Source organism: Rissa tridactyla, chromosome 1 (assembly GCF_028500815.1).
Source record: "Rissa tridactyla isolate bRisTri1 chromosome 1, bRisTri1.patW.cur.20221130, whole genome shotgun sequence".
Classification (NCBI taxonomy): Eukaryota; Metazoa; Chordata; class Aves; order Charadriiformes; family Laridae; genus Rissa; species Rissa tridactyla.
Genome location: NC_071466.1, coordinates 133,043,270 through 133,070,506, shown reverse-complemented (window position 1 = coordinate 133,070,506; position 27,237 = coordinate 133,043,270). Strand labels below are relative to the sequence as shown.

At 50.8% G+C, this 27,237-nt stretch overlaps 3 protein-coding genes, 2 long non-coding RNA genes and 1 pseudogene across 8 annotated transcripts in view; 1 reads left to right on the top strand and 5 right to left on the bottom strand.

Annotated features, from left to right (window-relative positions):
* Window positions 1-3,272: 3,272 nt before the first annotated feature.
* LOC128904420 (uncharacterized) lies at window positions 3,273-6,597 on the bottom strand. Its single transcript, XR_008464497.1, has 3 exons — window positions 6,500-6,597; window positions 4,785-4,861; window positions 3,273-3,306 (listed from the first exon to the last, which is right to left on the bottom strand). It is a non-coding gene; the product is annotated as an uncharacterized LOC128904420 (long non-coding RNA).
* An 883-nt stretch (window positions 6,598-7,480) lies between these two features.
* Window positions 7,481-11,637, bottom strand: GAPDH (glyceraldehyde-3-phosphate dehydrogenase). The gene is made up of 12 exons (XM_054188709.1): window positions 11,525-11,637; window positions 10,964-11,007; window positions 10,272-10,371; window positions 9,926-10,032; window positions 9,752-9,842; window positions 9,460-9,575; window positions 9,264-9,345; window positions 8,957-9,108; window positions 8,745-8,823; window positions 8,403-8,486; window positions 8,159-8,256; window positions 7,481-7,781 (listed from the first exon to the last, which is right to left on the bottom strand). The coding sequence occupies exons 2-12, from the start codon at window positions 10,984-10,986 to the stop codon at window positions 7,712-7,714; spliced, it is 1,002 nt and encodes a 333-aa protein (XP_054044684.1). The 5' UTR covers window positions 10,987-11,007; window positions 11,525-11,637; the 3' UTR covers window positions 7,481-7,711.
* LOC128905937 (translation initiation factor IF-2-like) lies at window positions 11,436-13,324 on the bottom strand (annotated as a pseudogene).
* A 591-nt stretch (window positions 13,325-13,915) lies between these two features.
* LOC128904417 (C-type natriuretic peptide 2-like) lies at window positions 13,916-15,782 on the bottom strand. The gene is made up of 2 exons (XM_054188730.1): window positions 15,664-15,782; window positions 13,916-14,188 (listed from the first exon to the last, which is right to left on the bottom strand). Exons 1-2 carry the CDS (start codon window positions 15,760-15,762, stop codon window positions 13,916-13,918), a joined length of 372 nt encoding a protein of 123 aa, XP_054044705.1. The 5' UTR covers window positions 15,763-15,782.
* An 18-nt stretch (window positions 15,783-15,800) lies between these two features.
* LOC128904419 (uncharacterized) lies at window positions 15,801-25,836 on the top strand. Of its 2 annotated transcripts, XR_008464495.1 has the most exons (6): window positions 15,801-17,167; window positions 17,625-17,756; window positions 18,835-19,154; window positions 19,859-20,040; window positions 24,109-24,283; window positions 25,720-25,836. It is a non-coding gene; the product is annotated as an uncharacterized LOC128904419 (long non-coding RNA). The 2 variants fall into 2 exon arrangements; XR_008464494.1 differs by lacking the exon at window positions 25,720-25,836 and having other exon boundaries at window positions 15,804-17,167; window positions 24,109-24,789.
* NCAPD2 (non-SMC condensin I complex subunit D2) overlaps window positions 20,956-27,237 on the bottom strand; it is a 27,744-nt gene continuing 21,462 nt past the window's right edge. For all 3 annotated transcript variants that reach the window (XM_054188650.1, XM_054188648.1, XM_054188649.1), the window contains exons 26-31: window positions 26,923-27,017; window positions 24,040-24,120; window positions 21,915-22,101; window positions 21,576-21,702; window positions 21,275-21,433; window positions 20,956-21,088 (exon numbers count right to left, since the gene is read on the bottom strand). In XM_054188650.1, the coding sequence (XP_054044625.1) occupies window positions 21,006-21,088; window positions 21,275-21,433; window positions 21,576-21,702; window positions 21,915-22,101; window positions 24,040-24,120; window positions 26,923-27,017 (732 nt within the window). In that variant the 3' untranslated portion in view covers window positions 20,956-21,005. The remainder of the gene's footprint in view (window positions 21,089-21,274; window positions 21,434-21,575; window positions 21,703-21,914; window positions 22,102-24,039; window positions 24,121-26,922; window positions 27,018-27,237) is intronic.

Genomic DNA, 27,237 nt, shown 5'->3' with positions numbered 1-27,237 from the left:
ATTCCTGAAAACATCTTGCAAGCCCCTACGCGTGGTAATTAATGCTGGGAGCGATAGTAAGACGGCATGGAGAACAGGATGGGCTACAAACAGCTTTAGGAAAGACCAGTCACCATTGAAAATCTTCCAGTGGATGTATGAGATTGTGAGAGGTGTTTTAGATGTGAATTTTCTAAATGCTTGGGCCGCTTTCTCATGGGACGGGAACAAGGAGAGGATGCTGTAGGTCCTCTTCCCCAGGGGAGTATAGATTTCATAGCTTGGAGAGCAGCTGTGAGGGCTGGGAAGGTACTAAGGTAACGCTATGGAAAGGGAGCTCAAGTGGCCACCAAAAGGCATCATGATGAAGCTGAACTAGTATCACAGCAGATGGGAATAGGCAGCATTTTCAGCTTCGACAGCAGACTGTATCTAAGTAAGGTGCAAGAGGAAATAGAAATTCTCAGGGTAGGAAGCAATGTGGTTAATTGATATTTTTAATGTTCACGGCCACATCGTAGAACTGCTAGCTCAGCAGTCTAGCCTGTTGGGTAAAGGTGGAATAGGCACGAGCGATTGTGAATTGGAGTTGCAAGCTGTGCTAAAAATCACATTGACTCTAGAGCCAAACAACCTGCTCTGACACACAGTTTCATCGATGCTTTGAAGGGCCTTTTACATGCTCCTGAATCCCAAAAAAAACGGGGATTTATTTCACAGCGGTTATTTATTTCGTAAGTACCTCTCTGCTTTGTGTGAAAAGGAAAATGATGTCGTCATCGGAGACTTTGTCTGGGGATACCGAAGAATATGCTGTGCCGTGGAGAGTTTCTCATCAACTTACAAGTGATGGCATGCCCAAGTAAGGCAATGATTTTTAGATGTCCTTAGGACAGATGAAGACTGTGTTAGGATTGATGGTTGCCAAGGGATCAACTAAGAAACAAATCAAGACATCACCCAGGACAAAAATGCCATAACAGAGAACTGCATGGTTTACGTAGCTTTTTCTTACGGTGAAATTGTTTAGGGGAAGTATTAAAAAAGTATGATTGAGTGGGAGATCTTTGGAAAGAAGAGAGTTTTCCAGTTATCCAAAAAGCTGTGATTTAGTACACATGAGAAGATAGCTTTCAGTAAACTACTTCCTTGAATGAGTGGCCATGTGACAATAGTACTTAAGAATAACTAATAGAAATGAAAATAAAGCCTGACCTTGATTAATAAAAATAAACCTTGTAACAACTATAGCAGCTGTGGGCGGAGGAAAAGGAATAGAGGGGCAACAAAATAATCCAGCTGTATAAAAAAGGTCTTCAGCTACTCATATCACTGCAAGGAAAAAAAATAACAATAGCTGGATGTCTAAGGACACTAACAAGTTGTTCTAGTTATATTTAAAGAAAAATCAATCCTAGCAGTAATAGAAACCTTTTTTTCTTGGCTGAAGTTGAAAAAAAAAATCAAAACGAGGCAAAAAAAAGAGAAGTACTCACCAGCTATGTCTGTTCTGTATTTGGAAAGAGCAGAACGTGGTCAGAGTGGAATGATGAAGCACTTTTCGGGCCATTAACAATTAAGGAGGATCCTTGACAGGATCTTCTCAGAATAAACACTTCTACATTTCCAGGCACAGATGACCTAGAGCGCACTAATGTGGAGGGGTGCACGGGGGGGCCGTAGCCGTGAACAAGCCACCAGGCAAAGCCTGAGGCTGCTTGGGGAGACGGAGTAAGTGATGCTGGGGAAAAAAAACCCAAACAAACAAACAAAAAAAAAAAACAAACAAAAAAGCCCAGCGCCATCGCTGCGTTCCTGCAAACGGCGTTTTGCAAAGCACCCTAACCTCAGGGGTGATGAAAAAGCTGCTGAAATCCATGGTTTGGCGATGTCAATTTTTAAATGCATTGGGGAAGACATTTAAGAAGGACTGGGTGGATGGTTGAGCAAATGACGTCAGTGATTAGTCTGACAGGCCACGTATGAAAACCAATGGGAAACCAGAGCGGGGGGGGAGGGTAGAAATCATGAAGGAATGGAAAAAATCTGCACAGATTTACGGAGGGACAAGCAATTGACAGACAAAACTGATACCATTTTTGATACATAGAAATGTTAGAGGCTCTCAAAAGGACTAAATATCTCAGTCAAAAATGCCAGGAGGCATTAAAATATAGTTTTAAATAGAGTCAAAGCATAGGTTCTGTTGCCATACATACGTAACCAATATTTAAGCTATGCATAGATACATCTAAGCAAGGAATACTAGTGACTAATCATCCCCAGGAGGGCTGGAAAGACTTAGGGAGCAGGGCTCACAAGCGACCTCGTGCGAGTTCTCAGCCAGATGCTGAAGCTGACGGCATCTTTAAACGTTTAGTTATTTCCCTCCTTTAAAAAAAAAAAAAAAATCAAACCCCAACAAAAACGAGTGAGCATTTTTGTCCAGTGCCTAAAGTCACTTCATGATGATGGCAGTTCAGTCAGGCTGAGAAAGGCACACTAGGAGTCTGAGGAGATGAGGAAGCTGGAGGCCATGTGCCTTCAGTGAGATTTCAGGATCTGCTTGGGGTCCAGCACCTAAAGCAGTACCCAACTGGGTAACTAAAAAGCTGGAAATTACAGTGATTACAAACCACTTATTTTCTTCTGTCCTAGGACTCAGAGCAAGGCCAACAAAGGTTGCTTGCTTGTTTGGTGCAGAGTTGGGCAACGTTAGAGGAGGGCTTTGAGACCTGCAGTGTTAAGAGTTGTCCACCCAAACTACATGTATTCTCATTTGGCAACCTTGAATTTCACCCACCATTTTAACAACCCAGTCACTTGGTCACAAGATCCTTCTGCAGCTTTCCACAGGCTGATTCAGTGTTGAGTGTTCAGCATCATTTTGCGTAATCAACAAACCTTGGCACTCCGTGCTCCAAACTGTGCTGAAGGTGTTGAATAGAAACAACCCTGGGGCCGATGTCCTCAGACACTGGCTGCTTGCACCTTCTCTCTCAGTCCCCACCAGCCTTGCCACTAGTTTTCAGCCTGGAAAGGGTGGTCTTCCCTGTCCTGGGGCAGTTTGGGTTCTTTAAAAGGTTTTACCAATTTATTTTTTTTCCTAAATACAGTTGCTCTTCATCAAGTGGGAGCTGATGTGAGTGGTGAATTACAGCACGGTTGGTTCCCTGGTCATGCCTTTCATGCTGGAGACCACCTGAGTCTGGCGTCTGCTACTGAGGGTTTGCTGCCCTTCATGTCATGGACATATTCTCAAGTCCTGACACTTCAGTTTGCAACGGTGGCTTCAAGAGGATGGGGTCAGGCTCTTTTTGGTGGTGCCTGGTGACAGGACAAGGAGAAACAGACACAAGCTGGAACACAGGAAATTCCATCTGAGCATAAGGAAAAACTTTGTTACTTTGAGGATGGCAGAGCCCTGGAACAGGCTGCCCAGGGAGGGTGTGGAGTCTCCTTCTCTGGAGATACTCAAAACCCTCCCGGACGCATTCCCGTCCTGCCTGCTCCAGGTGAACCTGCTCTGGCAGGGGAGTTGGACTAGATGATCCCCGAAGGTCTCTTCCAACCCCTACCATTCTGTGATTCATCTCATTGCTGCTGAGGAAAAAAAAAAAAAAAAATCTTGTCTGGGAACACCCCGAAGCTCCTCTGACAGCAAAACATCAGTTTCACTTACCTGCTGTGGCCTTAGCTTCCCTAATCACTTCCCCCACCATCTTCCGTTTTTTTGGCAGCTTTCTTGTCTCCAAGCTGCATTTGAAAAAGGTTTCCGTACTACCTTTTCTATTTGTCACATAGTTTCCTAAAATTCTGCCCTTTCTTAGGCTCTTAAGTTTAATTTGCTAGTATTTATGAGCTTTTTCTTCCATTTTCGTTTGACTACAGCTCCAGCTTTTTGAAGGCTGTCTTTTCAAATCCTATGCAGTGAAGTATAACCCGTTACTGTTGTTCCTTCTAGGAACGTTTAATTGCGACTAACTCCCTCAAGCAGATGACACTTCTATAGTAATATATGGAGGTAAGTTAGCTGTCCTGTAGCACGAAATTGTACTCAGCTCAGAAGAGTAACAAATTACTTGTTTTTTGCAGTGTTGCATACAGCAGGATTGCCCAAGTGTAGGCAGCTTGTTTTTGACGAAATGCCTGCTTTCTGGGAGTACTGCCTGTGCCCGCAGTGGCATTTGCGTACCCTGACTGTAAGTCGTCAACCTGCGCTTGGTGAATGGCAGCTGTTAAAAAGGAAGCATTTGGAACATTATCATTTAAGATCTTTGGCTTATACGACTGTCCAATATATGCCTTTGTAGTCTTTCCTAGCGGAGCCCTGTATCTCCTCTTCCTTGCGCAGACCTTGTTGATTGCTTTGTTCAAAGCTTCATTTACTTTAGAAGTGGACAGACTACATTTTAAATGTCCAAGACTTTTTTTTTTTTTACTATGCTTATGCGGTCACCATTTTGTTACATTTTGGTGTTGGTTTTTTTTTTTTTTTCAAGCAAGCTTAATTAGTTTCTATATCAGATCAAGACGATTTTCACTACATGGCCTCTTACTTAATGCTGAAGTTTCATGCTGACATCTTGAGAAGAAGGTGGTCTGAGGGCAACTAGCCGTTTCTTGGGGGAGTAATGCCTGCGTGGTAGGGTGTGCTAATACCAATGAAGCATAAAATAATCTCTCTAAACATTCAAAGCTGCCATGAAAGGGAATTTTCCTGTAACACCACTGCTAATTAGCCATACCGCAGCGTCACTTGAATTTCCTCTGTCTTGAAAAAGAAAATAAAAGGTGCAACTTACCACCTCTAGCAATGGTTGGCTGCCCATCAGAGAAGCTGTCCCATGGGTCGGCCGGAGAGCTTTGTGTCAGTGCAGCCCTGCAAAGGCGTGAACCCAGATCTCGCGGACATCCCTCTCCCACGATGGCCCAGCAGAGCGAGCCCTGGTACCCGGCCAGTCGAGGAAGGCAAGAGTCAAGCGTTTGGCCAGGGCTGGTGTCTTGCTATACCTTCCCCTTGCAAGGTGTTCATAAACCAGGATGGATTCTGGCTTATCGCAGCTGCTCTTAGAGCTGGTTTGTCCCAGCAGAGTAGGACAATCGTTTTTAAGTCCTTTGCTGAAGAAGAGCCTCTTTATGTCCGTGTGAGTGCCTGCCTTCCACTGAGCAAGCATTTCTATCAGTATTCCTTAGAAATGCTTTAAGAGCAAACCTGGAGCTCTGCTACCTGGGAGAAAAACTCTTCTCCAGAGAGAGAAGCAGCTGCCACAGCAGATCTCCCGTCTTTATCCCAATGCCATCCACAGTCATATATATCAATTGAGGTGGGGGGGGGGGGATTTAGGATGAGATTGCAGTTCTTGGACAGGCTGACCACTGAGCTAGCTTTTCCATCTGTCCGGAGGGGCCTTGCTGTGGTGCCATCTGCAGGCACAGTGTCTGGATACAGAAATGAGGATTTAGAAGAGCTGCGCTTTTTTGGGAGCTTATATGAGACAGGAAACCCAGCCCTCCAGGCGGTCCAAAGGCTGCACCACTTGTTTGCCATACTTGCTCTCCCTGTTTCCATACAAGAGCAACTGTGTTTTTTAAATTCCGCGATTCCCGGCGTGCCTTGCCTAGGTACCGTATCATTTTTCCAAGAATTTCAAGCAAGATAGTGTAAACCGGTTGAAATAGTATTTTAAAACACAGGGAACCTTTATCTGAGATACTCACAGCAGTTGTCAGTCTGAGAGCACGCACTCTTCCTCCACCCCACCCCCCCCCCCCCCAGGTTGTATGAATTTGCTCATTCCCACAGCAATTTGATCTCAGGTTGGATAGGGCTCCCTCTTGTTAAATAACACAAGTTCTTCCATCTGGGTGGATTTTCAGGCAACCGTACCTTGCTCAGGAAACTTAACACTTCTCAAATGAAAAAGGCAACTTGTTGACATGTTCCTACTTTAAACCCAGTTCAAAATATCTTTGCTTTGCATGGGAAAACAGGTTCCCCCTGCCCCCCCCCCCCCAAACAAAGTTGTTTCAGTAACCTCTCTGCACATCCAGATTACCAAGCAAGGCGCTCGCGCTGGCATGCACCCAAATCCGTGGGCAGCAGGGCACAGGATAGCCATTCAAAGCACCCAAGCGCAACAACCAAGGACAGGATGGGACGAACCCAGGACTCATTTGTAAGCCTGACAGGCCCACGGGCTACACCTCTCCCCTGCAGAAGCCCAGCTCCATGGGAGGGCTGCCTCCAGACAGCCCCAGCAGCAGGCGGCTCCCATTTAACTCCAGAGTTACCTAAAGCTCCCACAGGGCCATTTGTTGGGCAAGCCAGGTATTGCTGCTGGCCCAGGGCTAGCGAGCTGCTCAGAGTCCCAGCTCCTATCCAGGGGCAGGTTATTCAACCTTTTTTCTCTTTGCAAAGCAACTGTGAGTCATTGCCCTCGAGTCCGGTAAACATTCAGTTTTTATGCAGACCAAGCGCTGGAGATAAGCAGCTCCAGGAAACTTATGTCTGACATACCTTGATCCTGGGAGCTTAAATCCTGCAGCTTAAGTCCTTGCTCCACCTCATGGAGTCCGGACAACAGCTCCAACCCTGCCTGCCAGGGAGAGAACGACTCACCACTCCCCAGCCAGTAAAACAGAGGGCTGCATGATTTTGTGCGGCACATTGCTTATCTACCCCGGCACGCATAGGTCACGTAAGGCTCAGCCTCTGCCCAGCAGTGATCACGCTCCCAGGCACAGGCAAGGCAGTCCCTCAGCAGAGGGCTGACGCTCACCTTGCAGAGATTTGCCGCTCAGGAGCTTAACTGCAGCCGCCCCTCCTTCCGCATTGAATTAAGCCAGAATTAAGACTAGCCACCACCATGGCGACACTGGCCTCTGACACGTCCCTAGGCAGCCATTTCCTCCAGGGCAAGTCAATTCATTTTAAGAGGTAAAAAAGCAAACGAAAAATCCTCCTCGTAACGTTTCTATTAAGACAAGGGGAAGGAGGAGAAATAATTCTGTTTCTTATGCCCCCAGGGGGAAGGAGAAGAAATAATTCCTGTTTCTCTTGCCTCTTTCCCAAACCAAGTGCAAGAAAAAGACTGCTCAGCACTTTACTCTGCATACACCCATCAGACAAGCAAATCCAGAGGGCTAGAAGGTGGCTGGCACAGCAGAGCTGCCTTCCATTCTGCCACGCAGCAGTCCTGCGAGCACAGCCCTGCACCACACCTTATTTTGGCTCACAGGCAGGAGCCTTGCCTCTCACATCTGGCAGTCAGGTATCCCAGGACCACACCGTGCCTACACATTGACCCAAGCTGTGCAAACAGCTCTTCTGGCACATCTCTGCCACCCACATTCACAGCCTTAACATGGTGTCCATGCAGCACTGCCCAGCAGACCTGTCCCAGACACTGCAGCCAGGGCCCATCTTAAAGCAGTAACGTCCACTTGCTCATTACCCCCTCACTTTCTCCCATTTCCCACCAACAGACAGGCAAGGCACTTCAGATGGTGATCACTTTTATTGATGTAAGGTGGTACACAAACAGATCAGTTTCTATCAGCCTCTCCACCTCCCCCAGGCTCGGGGAGAAGTTGGAGGAGTGGGGGAGACAAGGGAACAGAACTGGCCTCTCACTGCAGGATGCAGAGCTAAGCGGTGGTGAAGAAGGGCAGGGGCTCCAACGAAGGAGAGTCCTGCTTCCCTAGGCAGCAGGGGGGCTGTGTGCTCGGCTCACTCCTTGGATGCCATGTGGACCATCAAGTCCACAACACGGTTGCTGTATCCATACTCGTTATCGTACCTGGGGACAGAAACAGAAGTGCTGTCAGGACTGACCCCATTTCGTGCATCCCCTTCCTCCTAATTTCCCTGCTCTTCTGCCCCATCCCACACAACCAAACCACTCAGCTTCCCATCCACTTCTAGTAAAGTAAGTAGGAAGAATTCCATACACCCTCCAAATACAGTAAGGAGAAGGCTATAGTCATTTCAGATAAGCAGCAATTTCACTCCACAGAAACTTTTTAATACATTGGAGCCACCCTACACAGCAGGGGTCTACCTATCACCCCACATTGCCAACCTGGCAGTGATGAACAGGACAGAAGCCTGCAACTTGCCTGTGTCAGCTCCTCATCCCCCCAGTGTCTCCCCCACCACCCCCAAGGCTGCACCTACCAGGAAACCAGCTTGACAAAATGGTCATTCAGTGCAATGCCAGCACCCGCATCAAAGGTGGAGGAATGGCTGTCACCATTGAAGTCACAGGAGACAACCTGGAACAGAAAGGAAATTGTAACACGTACAGTTACCCACAGCCTGAACCAGAAGTGCCCAAACCAGGATCCCAGCACAGCTGCTCCCACCAGAAACGTGAGGTGAGTGCCAATAACCACAGGCCAAGAGACTAGGAGTTACTCACCTGGTCCTCTGTGTATGCCAGGATGCCCTTCAGGGGACCATCAGCAGCAGCCTTCACTACCCTCTTAATGTCATCATATGTGGCCTGAGAAGACATTTAAGATGGTCAGGTGTCAACTCCCACAAAATGTCTGCCAGGGGGAAGGGGGGTGGGGTGGAGAGGCAGGGAAGACACATGGGAGCATCGTGGCATCAGCCATGCATGGCAGGTGCTATTTTCACCAAGATCAAATCTTCTTAGGGAAGAGACGAATGCAGAGAGGGGCAATTCCAGGTAAAAGGAATTTACAGGAAGCAGGGGCAGGTCTGGAGGTTGTTAGGGCCTTGGGCGCACAACACTTACTGCTTTTTCCAGACGGCAGGTCAGGTCCACGACAGAGACATTGGGGGTTGGCACACGGAAAGCCATTCCAGTAAGTTTCCTGTGAGAGACATGAGTCAGCAGGGAAGAGCACCCAGCACCCTTCTGCCAGCCCTCCATTCTGCTAGGGACAGGTCAGAGCCAGACAGGCACTAGTTGCCACCTCCTGACAGCCAAGGAGGGACAACACTCACCCATTGAGCTCAGGAATGACTTTTCCCACAGCCTTAGCAGCCCCAGTAGATGCCGGGATAATGTTCTGGGCAGCACCTCTGCCATCCCTCCACATCTTCCCAGAGGGCCCATCCACTGTCTTCTGTGTGGCTGTGATGGCATGGACAGTGGTCTGGGAAAAGAGAGCACAGGAATAAGAACACAGCCACTACTCTCCAGAGAGAGCATCCCTGGCACCTCCTCCCCATCCCAGTGGGCAATGGGAGTACAGATGCTGAGGGGACCTGTGGATAAGGCACCCTCCTGAGAAGCAAGCTCCAGACCTACCATGAGACCCTCCACGATGCCGAAGTTGTCATGGATGACCTTGGCCAAGGGCGCCAGGCAGTTAGTAGTGCAAGAGGCATTGCTGGAGAAGAGAAAAAGGCTCATCAGCCAGAGGCAACACATCTACAGAGGCAAGATGAGACCCCACGCAGCTGGTGAGAGCTCCAGGCCAGAGAGCATCTCCCCCTCTCCTTACCTGACAATTTTCAGAGACTTATCATACTTCTCATGGTTGACACCCATCACAAACATGGGAGCATCAGCTGAGGGGGCAGAGATGATAACACGCTTAGCGCCACCCTTCAGGTGAGCCTGGAAAAAAAGGAGGAGATTAGATAACCCAGAATCTCTCCAACAGCTCGCTTTTTCAGACAACCTCTTCTGCCTCCCAGCCCCATCTCTTCCCCATCTTGAGCAACTCTATACATGGTAATGTACCCCACAGGCAGGAGCAGCGGTACCCCTTCTCCCGTGTGTGGCATACTCACCCCAGCCTTATCCATGGTGGTGAAGACACCAGTGGACTCCACAACATATTCAGCACCAGCATCTCCCCACTTGATGTTGCTGGGGTCACGCCTGAGAAGGGACAAAATTGTAAGCGGTGCTCTGTGAGACACCTGCTTTCATCCTCCAAAAGGGCAAGAGAGAGAAATACTTACTCCTGGAAGATGGTGATAGCATTCCCGTTAATCACAAGTTTCCCATTCTCAGCCTTGACAGTGCCACGGAAGTGACCATGAGTAGAGTCATATTTGAACATGTAAACCTAGAAAGGAAAGAGGGGGGAAGGTCAGGCACCCCAGCTACCTTCTCCCCAACCCTTGCTCTGCCTACACCACAATCTCAGCTCCCCACCTCCTCAGTGAGCTTGTCCAACCGCTTGGCTCTCGAACCTCCCAGCCCTGCGCCTCTACCCCACGCCCGGTTTTCCTAGGAAGGTACTAGAACAGAGCCAGAGGAGCTCTACTCGAAAAGGCCCCCAGGGGGCACTGCAAGACAACTCACCATGTAGTTCAGATCAATGAAGGGATCATTGATGGCCACCACTTGGACTTTGCCAGAGAGGATAGCAGCCCGGGTGACCAGGCGGCCGATGCGGCCAAATCTGGGGAGAGAGAGACGTGGGTGAGGAGGAGCGACATGGAACCTGCCGGGCTGGGCACGGTCCGCTGCCTTCCCTCGGGAGCATCTGCCGCTCCCTGCCCCGCGGGGCGGGTGGGAGCCCAGGAGCCGCGTCCAAAGGCCGAGGCACCTCGGTTAAAGATTAAGACCGACCCCCGCACCGGAAAGGTCAAGCGCTAAATTTACTGAGGGCCCCGGGGATCCGGTTACTCCTCGGCCCGGCGGCAGAAGGTCACGTCCCCCGGGGGACGCCGCCGACACACGATCCACCGGGCAACCTTTCGGGGGGGCGGGGGGGCGCTGCAGCCCGCCGGCGAGGTGCGGGGACCCCCGGGGCAGGCGGGCAGCGCCGCCGCTTCCAGGGTGAGTCACCCCGAATCTGCAGGGGGAAGTGACTCAGCAGCAGCCCGCCCTTCCCCGGCCCGGCCCGGGGGGCGACGGTGGAGCGGGACCGGCGGGGTGCACAGTTTACCCGCCCCCCCACCCCCCGCCCTTGAGGCGACCTTGCCCCCTCCGCCCCCCCCCCCCGCCCCACCGGGCGCCTCCTTGTGCCGCAGCCCGGCCCCGGCACTCACCCGTTGACTCCGACTTTCACCATCTTCGCCTCTTCGGGATGTTCCTGCGGGCAGAAAACGCCGGTGAGGGTGAGGCACCCACAGGGGCGGGGGGGGGGGGGGAGGGTGCGCGCTGGAGGGGAGGGGGGAGCAGGGAACCGTCCGCCGCGTCTCGCGCGGGCACCGTTAACGGCTCGCCCACCACTAGGGGGTGGGGAGGGGGGCGGTGGGGGTTGGGGGTGCACGCGCTCCGGACCCGCCCCCGCGCCCCCCCCTCTCTCCCCCCCCCCCCCCCCCCCGCCCGCCCAGGTAATCCACCCCCCCCCTCACCGCCGCTCCCCTCCTCCTCACTCCGCCCCCGCCGCCTCCATCTTGCGCCCCACCGCCTTTGTGCCCGTGGGCCCCGCCGCCACGCTCCGCCCGGAGGCTGCCGGCCGCCGCCGCCCGGCCCACCCCCGCGGCGCCGGCCCCCGGGCGGGCGGGGGTCCCCACCTCACCGCCTCTCTCTTCCCCTGCGCATCCTCCTCCTCCCCAGCCCCCCCCTCCCCCCAACCGCCGCCACCCCCAACCCTCGCCCGTTACCTGCTGCCTGTAAGCCGCCCCGGCGCGCAGTGAGAAGGTGGCGCAGCGCCGCTCCGCCACCCTTTATACCCGCGGAGGGGAAGGGCTGGGGCCCGCCCCGCCGGGCCGCCGCCGAATGGCAGCGCGGGGGCCGGGCCGGGCTACGTGCGGCCGCGCTGCGGGTGCGGCTGCCTCAGTTCCCCCCCCCCGCCCGCTCCCCGCTCTCTTCCCTGTTGCCCTCCCCTCCCCGTAACAAAGGCCCCGCGCCGGCAGTGTGGGGGGGTCCGCACTGCACCTTCCCGCCGAGCCACCCCTGGGCAGTGATGGCGGTGGCGGTGATGGTGGTGAGAGATGCCCCGCTCCCGGAGGAAGCCGGGTCCTCGCCCTGCGGCGGGGAGGTGTCCCCAGGGCGGAGATGGGCGGCGGGGCCTGGGGAGGCGGGAAAGGACACCGCCGCCACCCCCCCGCGATGATGGCCGGTGAGGGGCTGGCTCCCCCGGGGCTCGCTGCCACCGGCGCCCTGGGGAACGGCGTGCACTGCTGTCGCCTGGTAACAAAGGAGAGACCCCGCCATACACACACCCACCCTTTCAGCCCACCTGCTCCCCCAGCACGGCGGCAAGGGCAAAGGGTCCGCAGGGATGCTGGGGACACCCCGAGGGAGCAGCGGGTCCACAAGCATCTCCCACTCCCCCCAGTGCTGGAAGGCAGCAGGTGCTGGCTGCGAGCTCTCTTGCCCCCGAGGTTGGGGACCCCCCCCCACGCCTGTCTTTGGCTCCCCTGGGTGGGTTTAGCCTGGCGTGCTGTGGATGGGGCCAGCGGCCCGGCCGCTTCCCCGGCAGGCCACACGCCACAGCGTGAGCACCATCTTAATGAGGCACTGCGGCACTGCTGCTACTCCGGGACGTGACAGCGGAAATCCTGCCCGTCTGCTGCCTTGGCCCGCCTTCGCCGGCTGCCTACGAGAAGGGAGGGCTCCCTGCATGGCTGCCGCCGCTGCCCAGCTCGCCACCCCCCCCCCCATTGCTGGGCTCCCCCACTGAACTGTGCCGGGCTGCATCCCCCCCAGCTTGGAGCAGGGCTTGTGGGACAAAGCCACGTTAGGCACAAGGCCCAGAGCACGCCCCGAAAGCCTCCATCCCTAGGGGAGGGGGTCCTGGAGGAAGGTGTGGGAGCGGTGGGGATGCAGACCCGGGCTGGCAGGGGGTGGTGGGAGCAGGCCTGTCCCTCCGGCTGCTCTGCTGAGCAGGGCTCCAGCAGGGCTTTGAGGATAAGGAGGGAGGAGCGGGCTGGGGGAGCCACGCAGGTACCGGGGCGGGGGGCAGAGAGGGGTCACGCAGCTTGAACGTAACCCAACTCCCCTTATACCACTGCTATTCCCGGTGCCACCGGGGGCCCGGCAGCTAAGTTTAGACCCGGCTGAGGTTACGACCTTTTCTTAAAGGCCAGGGGATGATGGCTGGCATGGTACAGCAGTGGGGCTGGAGGGGTGCAAGCCCGTGATGGGGTTCATGGTGCCCCATCCTGCCGAGGGGCCAGGGGGAGACTCTCAGGGGCAGCTACCGCGCAAACAGGAGGCCCCTGTGTTTGCTCGGCAAACACCACAGTGCCGGGGGGCAGAGTGCGGCTGGGATGAGCCAACGCGGCCCTTCTGCCCCGGCGCCCGGTCGATACCTTGCCCGCTGCCCCCCCCCCCTGCTGCTGCCGACCCGTCAGCGCCGCGCTGCAACCGTGCGTGCTGCCCAGCCCACCCGGAATGGCGGTGCGTACCCAACATGGCCCCGTGCCCGGGGGGCTGGGGGCGGTGGGCTCTGCCGCCATCTCCCGGCCTGCCCCCCCACCGCCAGCCCCACGGCCTGGGGGCAGCCACGGCCGCTTGCGGATGCGGAAATTAATACAGCTCTGTTTAATTAGCACGCGAGTCCTCAAGCACGGAGAGGAGGGAGGGGGCTGCCGGCGGAGCAGGGGTCGTGCAGCTGAGGGGCGGCCGTGGAGCCGGGCAGCTCCTCCTTGTTACCACCGCGCTGCTTCCCCGCTGCCTCTCCCCTTCAGAGCAGGAGCTTCAGGACTTTGGCCGCTGTCGTGCTGTGCTGCTTCCCAAGCCGGTGCTGCGGCACCTGGGTCTCCTCTGGCTGCGGAGAAGCGGGGTGGTGAGCCGCCCAGCGGTGTGCGTCCCGCCTGTTCCTGCGCCCCAGCCGGGCCCCCAGCACATCCCTGGTAGCACGGGTGGTCCCGCATCCCAGCCTTCGCCCCTGCTGCAGGCAAGGGTGACCCCACATCCTGCCCCACTGCCCCCATCCCCTCGCTCCTGGTCCTCCCTGCCATCCGTGCTCTCAGGTCTCCCCTTACTTCTTCCCTGCCCCTTGTTCGAGCCCTCACTGCTGGCCCTCTCGCCTTGGAGCCCCTCCTAGGCTAACACCCCAAACCACTGAAGGTCCCGATCCTGTCCAGTTTCAGCCCAAAGCAGCCCCTGGGCACAGCCTTCCAGGCCCAATCTCCAGGCAGTGCCCACTTGCGACTGGCGAGGGTCTTGCGCCAGAGAGAGGGACGGGCAGCTCTAGCCCCAGACGGGAGGAAGGGGAGGGTGGAGGAGAGAAACTGAGGGCCAAAGCTGGACCCCTCCTTTGTGTCCTCTTCGGCCGGCGTGGACTCAGGCTCCAGGGGCAGCAACTGGGAAAGGAGCATCTGGGATAAACAGAGAGGAGAGGGGGGAGTGAGAGCGGAGCTGCCTGTGTTCCTGGCGATAAGCCTTGTACCCCCTTGTGCCCCACCGCCCGCACCTTCCTGAGGGCTCAGGCAGGACATAAAATGGTGCCTGCACACAGGCTCTGTGCCTGTGACATTGCATCCAGACGCTGGGAAGGGCTACACCAGCAGCTCCTGCAGGCCGAAATGATTTTGCTGCCCAAAAGAGCAGGCGGGCAGCTGCTGTGAGCCTCTGCCTGTGTGCAGATTGCCCTGCTCTTGTCAAACCGCGCCCCCCCCCTCCATGCTTGGAAGGTAAGAGGCTTCAGTCCTTGCTCCTTTTGCTGATGCGGAGCACCTCCGTGTGCTCAAGCTGCTGTGCGGCATTTCTTTTTTTTCCAGAGGGCTGGTGGGGAGGATGGACCTGCCCCAAATACCTGCTGCTATGAAGGGGATGCAGGAGCAGAGCAGGTGTGAGGAATGGGGACTCCTCATCTGCTGGGAATGCTCTAGGTTATCTGTGGAGGCAGCGGCACGCTGATTGTACCCCCCCGGCACTGCCAGCAGCCTCCAGCTGTAGGGAGACAAGGGTTGGGAAGTACATTGGGCGCAGTGGAGGCATGGCATGGCTGCCCAGGGAAGCAGCCTGCGGTAGCTGTTCCACATCTGTCCCTCACGTGGATGCTGAGCTAAGGCTGAGGATGCCTTTGTGCAGCTCTTTTTGGTAGCGAGTTAATTGAAGCGGACACAGGCATCTTCCGTGAGGAGTGAAAGCGGTGAGTCATAGCAGGATGAGTCTTGTGATTGTGGTTCACGTCCTAACTACTTCCCTGTAACTTTCCCAGGGTGACGTGAAGGCAAGGTGTTGGGCCTCAGGTTAGGGTTTGGGTAAGAGGAAGCTGGGTAGATTTGAAAGCCAAAAGTGTTACTGCTGTAATTGCAGAGGATAAAAGATTCGCTTAAGTGAAGAAGCTGGCATCCTGACAGGGGCTCTTGGCCTTAAAGAGGGGCTACTGTGGGGTAGTACTGAGCTTAGGAGTGAAAATCCTGGCCTAACAGGATGCTTCTTCCCCCTGAAATGTCAGAACCAGGCATGATGAGGGACATGACTGTTAATTTCTGGTGGCTGCTGACACAGGGCAGAGTTAGACAGGACCAGTCTCTTTGTCGTTAAAAGCCTCTGCAGGCAACATGGGGAGTCCCACAGGCAGCCTGCCCCAGGCCAGACAGCACTAAAAAGCATTTGTTCTGTCTGCCATCCGGTAATGCTGGTGCTCCTTAGGAGCTGGGTTATAAAGATGCAGCCGCTCTAGAGCCGAGGCTGTTGGACCGAATGAGAGGGAGCAGTGAGAATAGACAGCAGCCTCCTGTAGCTGGAATTTTGGACCCCGCCTCATTCCAGGTTCACACACGACCTCCCCAAATTGCCCCTCCACTCCTGAAACCACCCTCAGCTCTCTCCCAGTCCCTCCTACCTGTAGCCTCTGTCCTGGCAAGGACACAGTCTGAACCCTGGCAGAGAGCAGAACTAAGAGGAGGAGAAGCGAGCAAGGCCACGACTGGAGTCCCAGCATCTTCTTCTTATCCCAGGGCTTGTGGGAGGCGAGGCAGGACCTGCAGCATCCGTGTCAGATGTAGTCCCTAGTCCTTCTTTGCCTTTATAGCTTTGGTTCTGGCAGGCGCCTGGCCCCCAGCTCTCTGCTCAACTACCCCCCGGAGCTCCTCAACCTTTCAGCCCTTTTGTCCAGGGTGATATATTTCAGGGTGAGCTCAGCAAGACCCCTTCCTCTAAAGAAAAAAGGCACAAAGGTGTTTACTGAGTGTCTGGGAAGACAAATGTGAGTTGAGCTGCTGCTGGCCAGGACCTGGAGGTATCTGTCAGGGTCAGGAACAGGGTGACGCTTTGAAACACGTCCCAGAGGAGGATATTGAAGGTTGCATTGTATAGTGATATTGAACATACTCCTCGTAGGCAGAGTGCTGTTAATCCTATTTCTCTAATGAGCGTAAGCATGAACAATAGCTCAACTAGTGGTGGGCGCACCGCTGGCTGCACAGAGCTGATATAAATTCATTTTTATGAATTTCATTTTTAATATTTATATCTTAGTGAGCTGGTCAGCCTGGGAATGAAGTGCTCTTGCTGCAGAAGGTGTATGAATTCCAGCAGTAACTCTACGGGATTTGCAGCGGTGACAGGGAGCATGGGTCTAGTACTAGCAGGTGTATAACTTGCAGGCTGGTTGTCCTGAGTCACCATCTGGAGGGCTGGGCTGAGTTTCCAGAGGAACCAGCGCAGAAGAGAGCTCGTCGAGGCTCAGCTTGCACTTTCTCAAGCTCAGGCGCACAATGGAAGAGGGACGGCGAAGAGCAGATTCCTGCCTCCTAAATCTTCTGGCCATTAGTTCCCCCTCCTTTGTTTACCTCTCCCATTTTACTGTAGTTTCTCACCAGTTGAACAAGGCAATGAGGTCACTGTTTGGAGATCAGGGTGCAGAAGTCAGTCTGGGTGTGAAGACAGAAACTAATCAGGAAAGTTTGTCAGGGGAGAAGAATGGGGGGGACTGTACCCCAGTACAGGGTTAGTAGTGGGTGTGCTGCATGAGTTTAGCAACACCTTAAACTCCCCTTTCTTCAGTACTGTTGCACAAAGCAATTGGGTCAAAACTTGACAGGCAGTGTTCTGCTGCCTGCTTTTGTTTATTTTATTTTAAGGAAAGAAGAAAATCAGAAAAAAAAAGTCTTTTGCAGAGATAACAAATGTCACGGTTCAGATATTTGCCCTGTCTTTCTTTCCCTTCTTCCCTCTCTTCCTTCCCAGCATTTTGCACTTGCAGACGCAGATTTGTGCGTCCCTTTCTTCCCTGCCCAAGGAGCCAGAAAGTTTTACATCCAGTCCACGAAAAGTGAGCGTGGGGCTTCAGTCTGGAGCGCTGATGCTGGAAGCAGGAGAGACTTTGTACAGCTGGGGGCATCCAAGTATGTTAGTGTCACCTGATATCTGTGACCTGTGGGTGGTGCTAGTTCCAGAGCAAGGCTCTGGTGACCCTGTCTGGCAGTCCACTGTCACCCCTCGCCTGGGCCAGGTGTCTGGGGCATGCCGGCAAACAGAGGGACTCCCTAGGTCCTGGCTAACAGCCTCCACCAAGACATTTCGTGGGGAACAGGATTACTTTCATACCAGCCTTTTAAACTACAAAGCACGGGTGACTGCTGGAGAGCCATGGGACGCGCTGTTCACGTGGGCATCCATGCAGGGTGCACACATGGGTGCACACAGCCTCCCCTCTGTGTGCTGGATGGGGTAGGGTATGGATGGAGCTTTGCGGTGAGAAAGTCTCAGAGGGGTGGGAAAGAGAGGAAGGAGGATGGGAAGAGAGCACGTGTTCATCCCACATGCAATATGTCTCAGAGGATGTTGTTCCGTACTTCCTAGTCATATTTGACCATCCAGAAGCAGCTGAGTCAGTCTGCTAGAGCATTCACGCTCCCGGCAAGACAGCCGCAGGCAGATGCATCTCAGGTTGAACACACAGGTTCCAGGAGTCAGCTCTTTCCTGAGCAAAAGGTAAGTACAAAAGCAACACTTTGGTTTTGATACAAAATGTAGCGGTGGTTTGATCTGGCATCCCCTTGAATGTGGTGTGCCCCAGACTGCATAGAAGAATGCCAGAAATGTGTTTGCAATTGCTCCAAATTCCAGCCCACTCGCACGCAGACTGAGCCCTGCAGGGATGGACAGGCTCTGAGCTCTCAAGTGACGAGTCCTCTCCTTGGGTCCAGCAAAAGCTGGGGCTAGCAAGAGGAAGGAGTCATCACTGTCCCATACCAAGCAACAAACTTTGGAGACTGTAGAAAATTAGCAAATTTTCTTGCAAATCCAGCAAATCCTGGATAAATTGCAGGTGCTTGATGACTCAGGTGCCATGAAGCTGCAGCTGCTCTGTGTCCCAGATCCTTGCTGGGACTGCAGTAGAACTGAATAGTTGCTCTGACATGTTCTGGCGATGACTGTGAAGTGAAAAGGCTTTGGCAGACAACGGGTCCCCAATTGCCCCAGTTTTCTCAGACTCAAATAGGTTATTGTCCTTCTTTCCTCTCTGGCACTAACAAGTTTCCTCCATAAAAACCCTTCCCCCTCTGATGATGGGCCACTGATTCTAGAGCTTGCGAGACCACCAGAAAAGTGGTCTCCTGCTGAATCACAATCAGTCTTTTGCAAACACTTGCTTAAAAAGGAAAGGAGCAGAGCAACTGGAGAGTGAGAGGACTAGGAACTGGGTGAAGTACCCTGGGGGAACGCCCCTTGGCCCACGGTGATGGAAAGGGCTGATGGATTACTGCAGGCTCTAGAAGGAAGGAAAACAGTCATGTCATTCCACTGGTACCATGTGTAGGAGTTTGGAGCTCACCATGGTCAGGAGTCCCTCAGAGAATGGAAACACCACTGATCTTGGCACAAAGTAATCCCACTGCCTCAGAAGCAAGGGAGTGGGATTACTCCTTCAGTAGCAATTCCTGGTCATTGTGGCGGCCAGCAAAATAGCTGCTTGGGAGGAACAGAAGGGCAGCAACCGTCTGCTTAAGGCAGCAGCCACTGTGTAGCTGATCAAACCCCTCTTGGTTTTTGCTTCATCTTTCTGCAGGACTTCCTCTGTCCATGACGCAGGATTGCCAATTCCTCCAATGCCAGGAGAGACCAGTGAGGAGAGGGGGATGCTCTGCCTGAAGAGCCCGCAGAAAGGGACCAGCAGGAGCTCCCGCTCACTGACCTTCCACTCCCGCTTGACCAGGCAGCGCTGTGCCCAGGAAAGAGCAAAAGATGAACTGCAAAGCAGTGAGGGTGCCACCATGTCAGTCCAGTCATTGACTGCCAAACCCTCCTTCCATCTCAGAAAGGCAGCTGTGCGACTCTCTGGAAGGAAAAAGTGTTTAACCACTTGTAGTGGAAAAGCATGCCCTGATGGTAAGCCAATGCGTAGGCAGTTTTATGGCCACCTTGCTTCCTCTATCCACCCATTCATATCTCCCTCACTACAGTACTGTCAACATATTATCTCATATATACACAAGATTTATTGCATGGACTCATAAAGCCTTGAGCCTGGGTAGAAATCCATATATGCTGTCCTTTCTCTTTCATTCCCATTTATGAGTGACGTACCCTGTGTGTGGTTGTGGGGAAATTACATACAGTATGCACGACTGTGCGTCATATTTACTGTTAATGCTGTAGCTGCTGCCTCTGCCAGTGAAGTAGCCTTCACTGAGAATTTTATCAGGGAGGACAGGAGAAAGGGACAATATTGCTGTAGCTTTCTGATCTTTCTATTTCACGTGATTGTTCGGTTCTTACTGGCGTGCTCTGGAGTTGGGGAGGGTATCTATATTGGTACCTGGCTATTACATTAGTGGGGGCAAGGCGGCAGATCTTTCCACTGAGGCATCATGTGATGTTTGGTCCACACGTCCCAGCCCAGTAAATATACCTGTCACCCCATCATTCCTTCCTCTACTTGTTTCTACAAGCATCTAACATGTTTATGTCCATTCAGCTATTGGCATTAAAAAAACGTATTCCCAGGTCAATGCAAAGTTATGCGATTTTCAATGCTTTCCTAAATTGGGATCAAAATAAGCTACAACGGTCTTTTATCGTTACTTATGCAGGCCAGAGAACTGAGCAGCAGGCTCTACTTACTGGCGAACCAAGGGTGACCACAACAACTGTAGGAATGTGGTAGAACCCGAGAGACGGAGAATGCAGAAGATCTACAGGAACCTACCTGATAGGAGGACCCTTCCGATTCCTGCCCAGCTAGCGACTAGTCTGCTTTCTAGGCAACTGACAGGTAGGAGGAAATAATTCTGTAGTAATAGCTCTGGGACAAATGCCAACTTGCCTGTGAGACAGGAGGTTAAAGGTTGTTTATGCGATTAACACAAATTCAAATTTAGGGCACTTCATGTTCACAGGGCAGTCCAAGGAGTTGAACACTGATGTGGCATTCCTGGAAGGAAAGAGCTTAAGCGCCAGTCTTATTTGAAACGTAATTGGATTGGCAGCAAATACATTCCAAAAAGCGCAGTGAGACAACCATTGTTACAGTATACTTGGTAACTTGAGCAAATCTAAAGTTCTTATGTTTGTGGTTTTTGTTTTTGCTTTTTTAAAAAAAAAAAGAAGAAGAAACTTTTAAAAGTTGTATTTTTTCCTATTCACTTCACATATTCTCTGTTGAAGCACTCTAGCTATAGCCTAAGTCAGCCTTTCTCCCTCTCTCCTCACCCCCCAATCCCTCAACAACTCCTATTTGATGAGATCTGTACGAGAAAAAGATGCAGGTAACTTCTCAAAGCCCTGCTGGGCTTTGCAGGGCAAGAGCTTCGAGGATGAAACAGAAAAGGGCCTAAACCCAGCAAAATCGTATTAGTCCTGTGTTAAGAGAAGCTGAACAGTGTACTTATAACCACATGAAAAAGGGAAAGAGAATGAGCATTTTGTACTCGGTGGTTAGTTTGGCTCTTCTTAGAAAGACTTTCTTCCAAACATACATACACATATATATATATTTTTTTTAATCAGAGCAGCTTACTTTCATCTGCAAAGCCAGTCAAAGCAGCAGCTATGTTCATCACTGCCTTTCTTTGTGGAGATATCAAAAGACAGGATTGGAATTGCTTTAGCCTGGTGTGCAACTTCCATTTTGTCCTCAGTTAAAGCACTGCCATATTATGGTGTAATTCAGACAAGAGAAGACGACTGCTGTATAAAACAAGTTTTATTTTTAGTTAAAGACAGTGGCAGATGGTTCCCTCAGCGCAACCGGCGGGCTGAAGATCTGGTGATGGGGGTTGTTTTGGTGGGGGTTTCTTCCTCTCTTAATTCTGCCGATAGCTCTAGAGAGTAAAATGTGTCAGTAACCAGCACACTACTGCCTTCAACAGAGACGTACACAGGCAACATAGGCCGTGCGCTGAAGCCCTACCCACCTTCTGCCCTTTCCCAAAGGAACATCCCTGTGGGGCCAAATCTACAGCCTTTCTCCAGTTTCACCTTTTGAGCATACAGGTACAATGCCTTACCGTCCTCAGAGCTGTTCTCCTCATCACTGGAGAAGGTGATAATGGCTTTTTTGCATGGAGGACGCTTTTGGGCACGCTTAGGGTTTCGGAGATTGCGAGGCTTGGGGGTGACAAAATCTTCATCCCTGTTGACTGTGTTCAGGGGATGGCGGCATGAACCTGCCAAGAAAAAAAAAACACACACACAAAAAAAGGGAAAGGTAGCAGCCATTCTGTCTGTCAGGGTGAGGAAGAGTCCCTAGGTGTCTCCGCTGGACTGCAGGATCAGGGGGAAGGCTGCAGTCTCACAAAAGGAACGTACCTCCTGTTGTTTTCCGCTTGGCTGGCTCTGGCATTGGAGTTCCACTACCTTCCTGGCATGTCTCTGCTGAATCCAGCCCTCGGTTATGGGAGGCAGCCAGCTTCTGCTCCAGTTCTTCAGCCAGAGCCTGATGGAGATGTAAGGTGGGGGGGAGTGAAGGGGTGGGGAAGACAGGGGGAAAGAAGTATTACATCCATAGCAGAATTGCCATCAGGTCCTCTGATAAATTGTCAGGGCCAAGGAGTAGCCTGCTTAATACAGAGAACTGCAGGGCTTTCCAATCACTGTGTGTTAAAAGCAGTTGTTTTCCTGGCCCGGCCACTTGCCCCCCATCCTTACTTTAGTCTCAGGTTTGCCGCCTGCTCTGCGGAATCGAGCCATCACAGTTTGGAAACAACTGTAGACAGCTGGGTCTTGGAGCTTGTCTGCAAAGCAATCAAAGTTGTCCTGCAGCTTGTGAAGGCCCCGTTCTGAGAGGGGAAGCAGAGTAAGGCAGTGGGCCAGATCCCGATATTGACGCTCAGTTCTGGGAGAAACAGAGATTGCCATTAGCTCCTATGAAGAGGGATGTGTAAGGATGAGCCAAAAACTATGGCACATGAGGATAAAGCGTATCCTGCAGGTGCTTCTGCCCTGCGGAACATGAGATTCAGGTTGTTCTGTTACACAGTGCCATGCCATACCAACCACTTCACAACCGTCACCGTATTCCCCCAGACACTGACTTAGTGTCTGTCAGAAAAACACGAGGCTTCGCTGTTAAAGAATGCAGTCATTTGTTCAAAAAGCATCCAAAGTTATTGCCAACTACGATGAATATATGCGCTCAGTGAGGTGACGACTCTTCTTGAAGGGCCTTATTTCAACTCAATAGTAAAAAAACCCCTGGCTGCTCATTTTTGCATGTTTGAGATAGTCTCAAGCAAAGCTTTATTTGATGTTCTCTCTCTCTCTCTCTCTTTCCTTGGCAGTTACAGGCCAGTTACATAAAAGAAGGCCATTTTCATTAAGACATAAAGTGAACAAATAACAACAACTGTTTCAAAGGAGGACTACATTCAAATTCCAGCAAAAGTTATTGGGAAAAAAAGGCAAAAAAAATAATAAAAATCAGCAAACTAACATCCTTAATGTAGCTCACTGTGATGGAATAGAAGGAGAAAAAGCTCGGCCAAAGCCCCTATTATTCATATATACAAAGCAGAGGGCCAGAAGTCTGTCTTGCATATACCCCCCTCTCAGAACGCACTGTCCAAATACAGACAGATGGAGAACAAAGCTGCAGCATCCAGGTGCTTCCACATTTTAGGTCTGAATGATACTTGCATTACTGCTACCGTGCATTAAACTGATCATCTTTCTGGTACAGAAATATTAGGACATTTTAGTAAAGGCTTACACACATCGTTTTTAACAAATGTGGTGTGAAGAGCTCACCAGTGTTCTTGGGAGGCAATTTTGGAGAGAGGGGCCACTCTCCACTCCGGTTTAGGAAAAAAAATCCAAATATTTCTGGGGAACATGCAAATCCCTGAGGCAGCTGAGCAGGTCACATGCCCAGGCACTGTGTACAAATGGCCAAGATAAACAGACACAGCTTAAACCTCAAGGGCAAAGCCACAACGATGGAAAAGGAAAACCACAGGAATGGAGGAGGTGCACCAAAATGAAGATATCACTGAAAGTACATGAAAGAGGCAGATAAATTTCTACTATCTCATTGGGAGGGGGTGGGGGGAAGTATACTTCTGTGTCAGTGAAGTTACAGCCTGGGGAAAGGAGCAACAAACACACCCACCCCAAAACCCAGGAAGCAAAATGATATCCAAGATTCATGGGATGGGTCCTGCGCTATATACTCTGTGATCAGCACCATGAGCCAGGTATGCCCATCTTGCAGAAGAGCAGAGCAGAGGCATAAATGTATAGTGGCACAGGCTCTCAAATAAGAAAACGGAGTCCCAGGCAGAGAGTTAGCACTGAGCAGCCCACGCACGCGGAACAAGGACGGGCCTATATCAACTAGACAGTTGAGATCACCCCAGACAGGGAGCTCCCAACTTCTCAGTTGAACGCACCTATTTCTTAGCTGAGATGCAAGGGAACAGCCTGGGGAGAAGGACCACGAAGGTGCATAAAACCCACACACGGGATGTCTCCTTGCTCAGCTGTAACGCAGATCTAAATTGTCACAAAACCTTTTCCCTAAGAAAGGAGGGAAGGGAGAGGGGCCGATCACAGTGTAATGAGACCTGAAGCCTTAATTTATACATATTTATTCATGAATTTTTAGGAGGAAGATGGGGGGGGGAAGGAACCTAATCTGGGTTATCTCAACATTTGTCACTTTGCCACATGAAAAATATGATGGGAACCTGTTACAACCACTGTATACAAGCTAGTTTCTTGTAACAATTCCCAAGAAGATGATTTGTTTGTCAGGAAAATTACGATTACAACCCACCTGGCAGTCCGGAATCGCTGACAAAGTTTCTCCACCAAGCTCTCTGTCTGTTTGTCTTTTGTAATATAGGAGAAAAGATGTCTGCAAAGAGGAAAAAAAAAAATGGGAAAGTTGAGAGCTCAGAGAGGAAACCTCATTTCTGCCTCCACCATGGGATGCCTGCAGCTATCCTATCCGTCTGGGAGGTCCTGCAAAAGAAAACAAGATTGCTCTGCATGACTCAGTCTTGGTTCAGAAGCTAAAAGTGTGTATAAATATATTTCAAATACTAATCACAGACCCTGTTGGGGGACAACTGCTATGACGTAACATATAATTAGAACTGCATGTTTGTGTAATAGCACCCACCTAGGATGAAACTAAGAAATCCAGCTAAAGTAAAGACCCTTGTAGGTCTGGAGTAAGAAGTGCTAATGTCTGTGCAGGGCCTGAGGCAGGAGGGACACTGAGGAGGCTGCAGTGTCAACTTCTGATCAGCTCCTTCCATCCAGTTTTAAGAGCATACAACACCTCCAGACAATTTCCTCACTTCACAAGTTGTGCTGGCACTAGAATGTTTGACAAGCAGACTTTGAGGGAAGTGGGGTGGCCTGCAGTATTTTTTTGTCCCTCCACTCAAAACCATTCCTGTGACTTTTTTTTCATTATGAGTTTCCTGAAGGCGTGTTACTGTATTTTGGTTCAATGTGAAAGTGGGTGTTACTTTGCACTACGGTGGGAACAAAGCCTAACAGAACTTAAATGCTAACCTGATCCCACATTTTTCCTAGCTTCTTGAGGAAAAGAGAGACATGGGCTTTCACACAGTTAAGTACTTCTGCATTTTGCATGATGTCCTCATCATCAAAATCACTGAGTAACTTCTATTTATTGAGTAAGAAGGTCCTGCTGGCCTCCCTTTTTCTCGTACCAGCATTTCTGTTAACTTAAACTCAGTTAGGTTGCCACTGGCCTTGATATAACTGCTCTAAGCACATCCTTGTTCAGTTTTTGTTATGTCTACAACCACCATGCTAAGCTTCTTTTCTCAGATACAGAAAAGAGACAGTATCATCAACAGTCCTCTCTCTGCATTTGTTCCAGCATCAATTCTTCTTTCTTTAACTTAAGTGACGAGAACCGTGGCAGCATTCCAGGCAAGGTCTCACCAGCAATACCAATGCTTCCCTATATGTAAACCAGAAATAACTTGACTGCTAAAACAGCAAGTGGAATACATCTCTAGCTTTAGCCATAGCTTTAGAGCAGGGGTTAAACAATTTCTGAACATGCAACCTTCCACTTTGTTCTGCTAATTTTCATCTCAGTTATTACTGTAGCCCTCTCAATCTCCATGAGCTAGTCCTTTAACAGCAATACTCCCCCCTACTATCCCTATCTTTTTTACACCTCCCTATTTTTCAATTTGGCAAATATCCCTGGAGCATAATCTCCTCCTGGCCTGTGATTTTGTCCACCAGGGTTTCTGAGTTAAACCAGATCCTCTCCACAATGGAAACATTACATATAATGCTACATGGGGAAACACTTCAGTTTCAACTACTATTCCCTTTTTTCCCTGTTTAAAGAATATGATGTGGTGTGCTAACTGATGATCGGATCTTCTTTAAAATTAATTTAGACTAATTTGATACTTGTCTACTTTATTAAATTAATACTGACTTTTCGCTTATTTGCTAGGCGGCTCCAGTTCTCTCTCTGTCTGTTTCTGGAAGTCAGAGAAGTCCATCTATAGCTGTCTTAACCAAACTTTAATGCAAGCGCTATGCATATTATTCTCTAGGTCTGTGGTAACACCTCCAGTTTGACATTTATTAAAAACTGTACTGAAAATTCCAAAATTGTGTCCTTTTTTTGTATACATGCTGCCTTCTTGTTTCTCTGCGATGGTTTGCGTCCACCTCAGACACTAACTTACACTTCTACATGTGCGGTCAGTAGCCACATGCTGAATTTCCCATTACTTCACATTACCCTCCTTACTGAAAGCTGAAGCAAAACATCCATATACTTTTGCAGACATAAATTATCATCAGTCTCATCAGCTTCACTAATGGACCTTTTTTGTGCCTTCCAATTCCTACCTGTCCAAAATTCCATCCCTCTTCCTAAATCCACTGGAGTCTCATGGACAGAAAGACTAGTTGAAATAACTCACCGGACATTTTACTATTCTTCTCTTCAGCAACAGCAATACTTTTGTTTTGTCCCAACACTCCCCTCTGTAATCCACAGGGATTCACGCAACTCATAAAAAACCCTCTCATGTGGTTAGGCTTCAGATATGAGAAGAAAATTTCTGTAATTTACCACTAAAGACATTCTTTGAGCTGCCTATGAGCAACCAATACCCTCAGATTGAAATATTTCAATGTGTCTTTATACTATGGAATCATGCTTTCTTGATAAAAAAACCACCAACAAACCACAACCAAAAAAACCCCACAAAACAACAAACAGATTAAAACCCCCTAAACCTAAATCTGTTACCTTAGCTACAGTTTTACTAAAATTGCTTACAGAAATCCAGTAGGCTACTAAAATTACACAGGTAGCCTTTAAAATCTGTTGTGTTCTCCTAATGTTGCATATTCACGTTCCCATGCATAAACCCAACTGTATTCCTTTTCTAGAGGCAAAGTAATTTTGAACGAGCCAGTGAAAACTCTTTGTGAAGTCTCTCCTCACCCCCAACTATGTGGCTTTAGAATCAATTCCCCTCAGCATGGCTCCATTTCAGATGCAGACTGAAAGAGTCGGATCAAGGAGAACAACTGAAAAAGCATGTTGTATATGTCACCATAGTTTCTCCTCCCTGGATCTGGCACCCCCTTTGCATAAACATAGTCCTGGTCGAAAAAGATTTCTTTAACCCCAGCATACCTCATAATAATGTGGAAGGATTCCTCCTCTACGCCACAGTTAGGATCTGAGAGACGACTGATTATGTCTGGAAGCAGGTTATAGATGGCATTATCCTGTGCAGAATATAAGGTTCTACATGAGATACAGAATTATGAAGGACAGCTCGAGTCAAGCCAAATAAGCTGCCCACTTAAAGTTACCTCCTTTCTCCCCACCCCGAATCTACTGATTGAAGACATCAGCTTTTTAAAATGAGCTGTACACAGCCAGCCAAACCTAAACTACTTGGCTGAAGCTAAGGGGGAAAAAAAACCCAACCAACTACACAAGCTA

Coding starts and splice junctions, on each gene's coding strand:
- GAPDH (XM_054188709.1), bottom strand. CDS start 10,986: ATGGTGAAAGTCGGAGTCAACGG. Junction 10,033..10,271: donor TCATTGATCTGAACTACATG/GTGAGTTGTCTT, acceptor TTTCCTTTCTAG/GTTTACATGTTCAAATATGA. Junction 9,576..9,751: donor CCACCATGGATAAGGCTGGG/GTGAGTATGCCA, acceptor CTTTTTTTCCAG/GCTCACCTGAAGGGTGGCGC.
- LOC128904417 (XM_054188730.1), bottom strand. CDS start 15,762: ATGCTGGGACTCCAGTCGTGGCCTTGCTCGCTTCTCCTCCTCTTAGTT. Junction 14,189..15,663: donor TGCCAGGACAGAGGCTACAG/GTAGGAGGGACT, acceptor TGTTTATCCCAG/ATGCTCCTTTCCCAGTTGCT.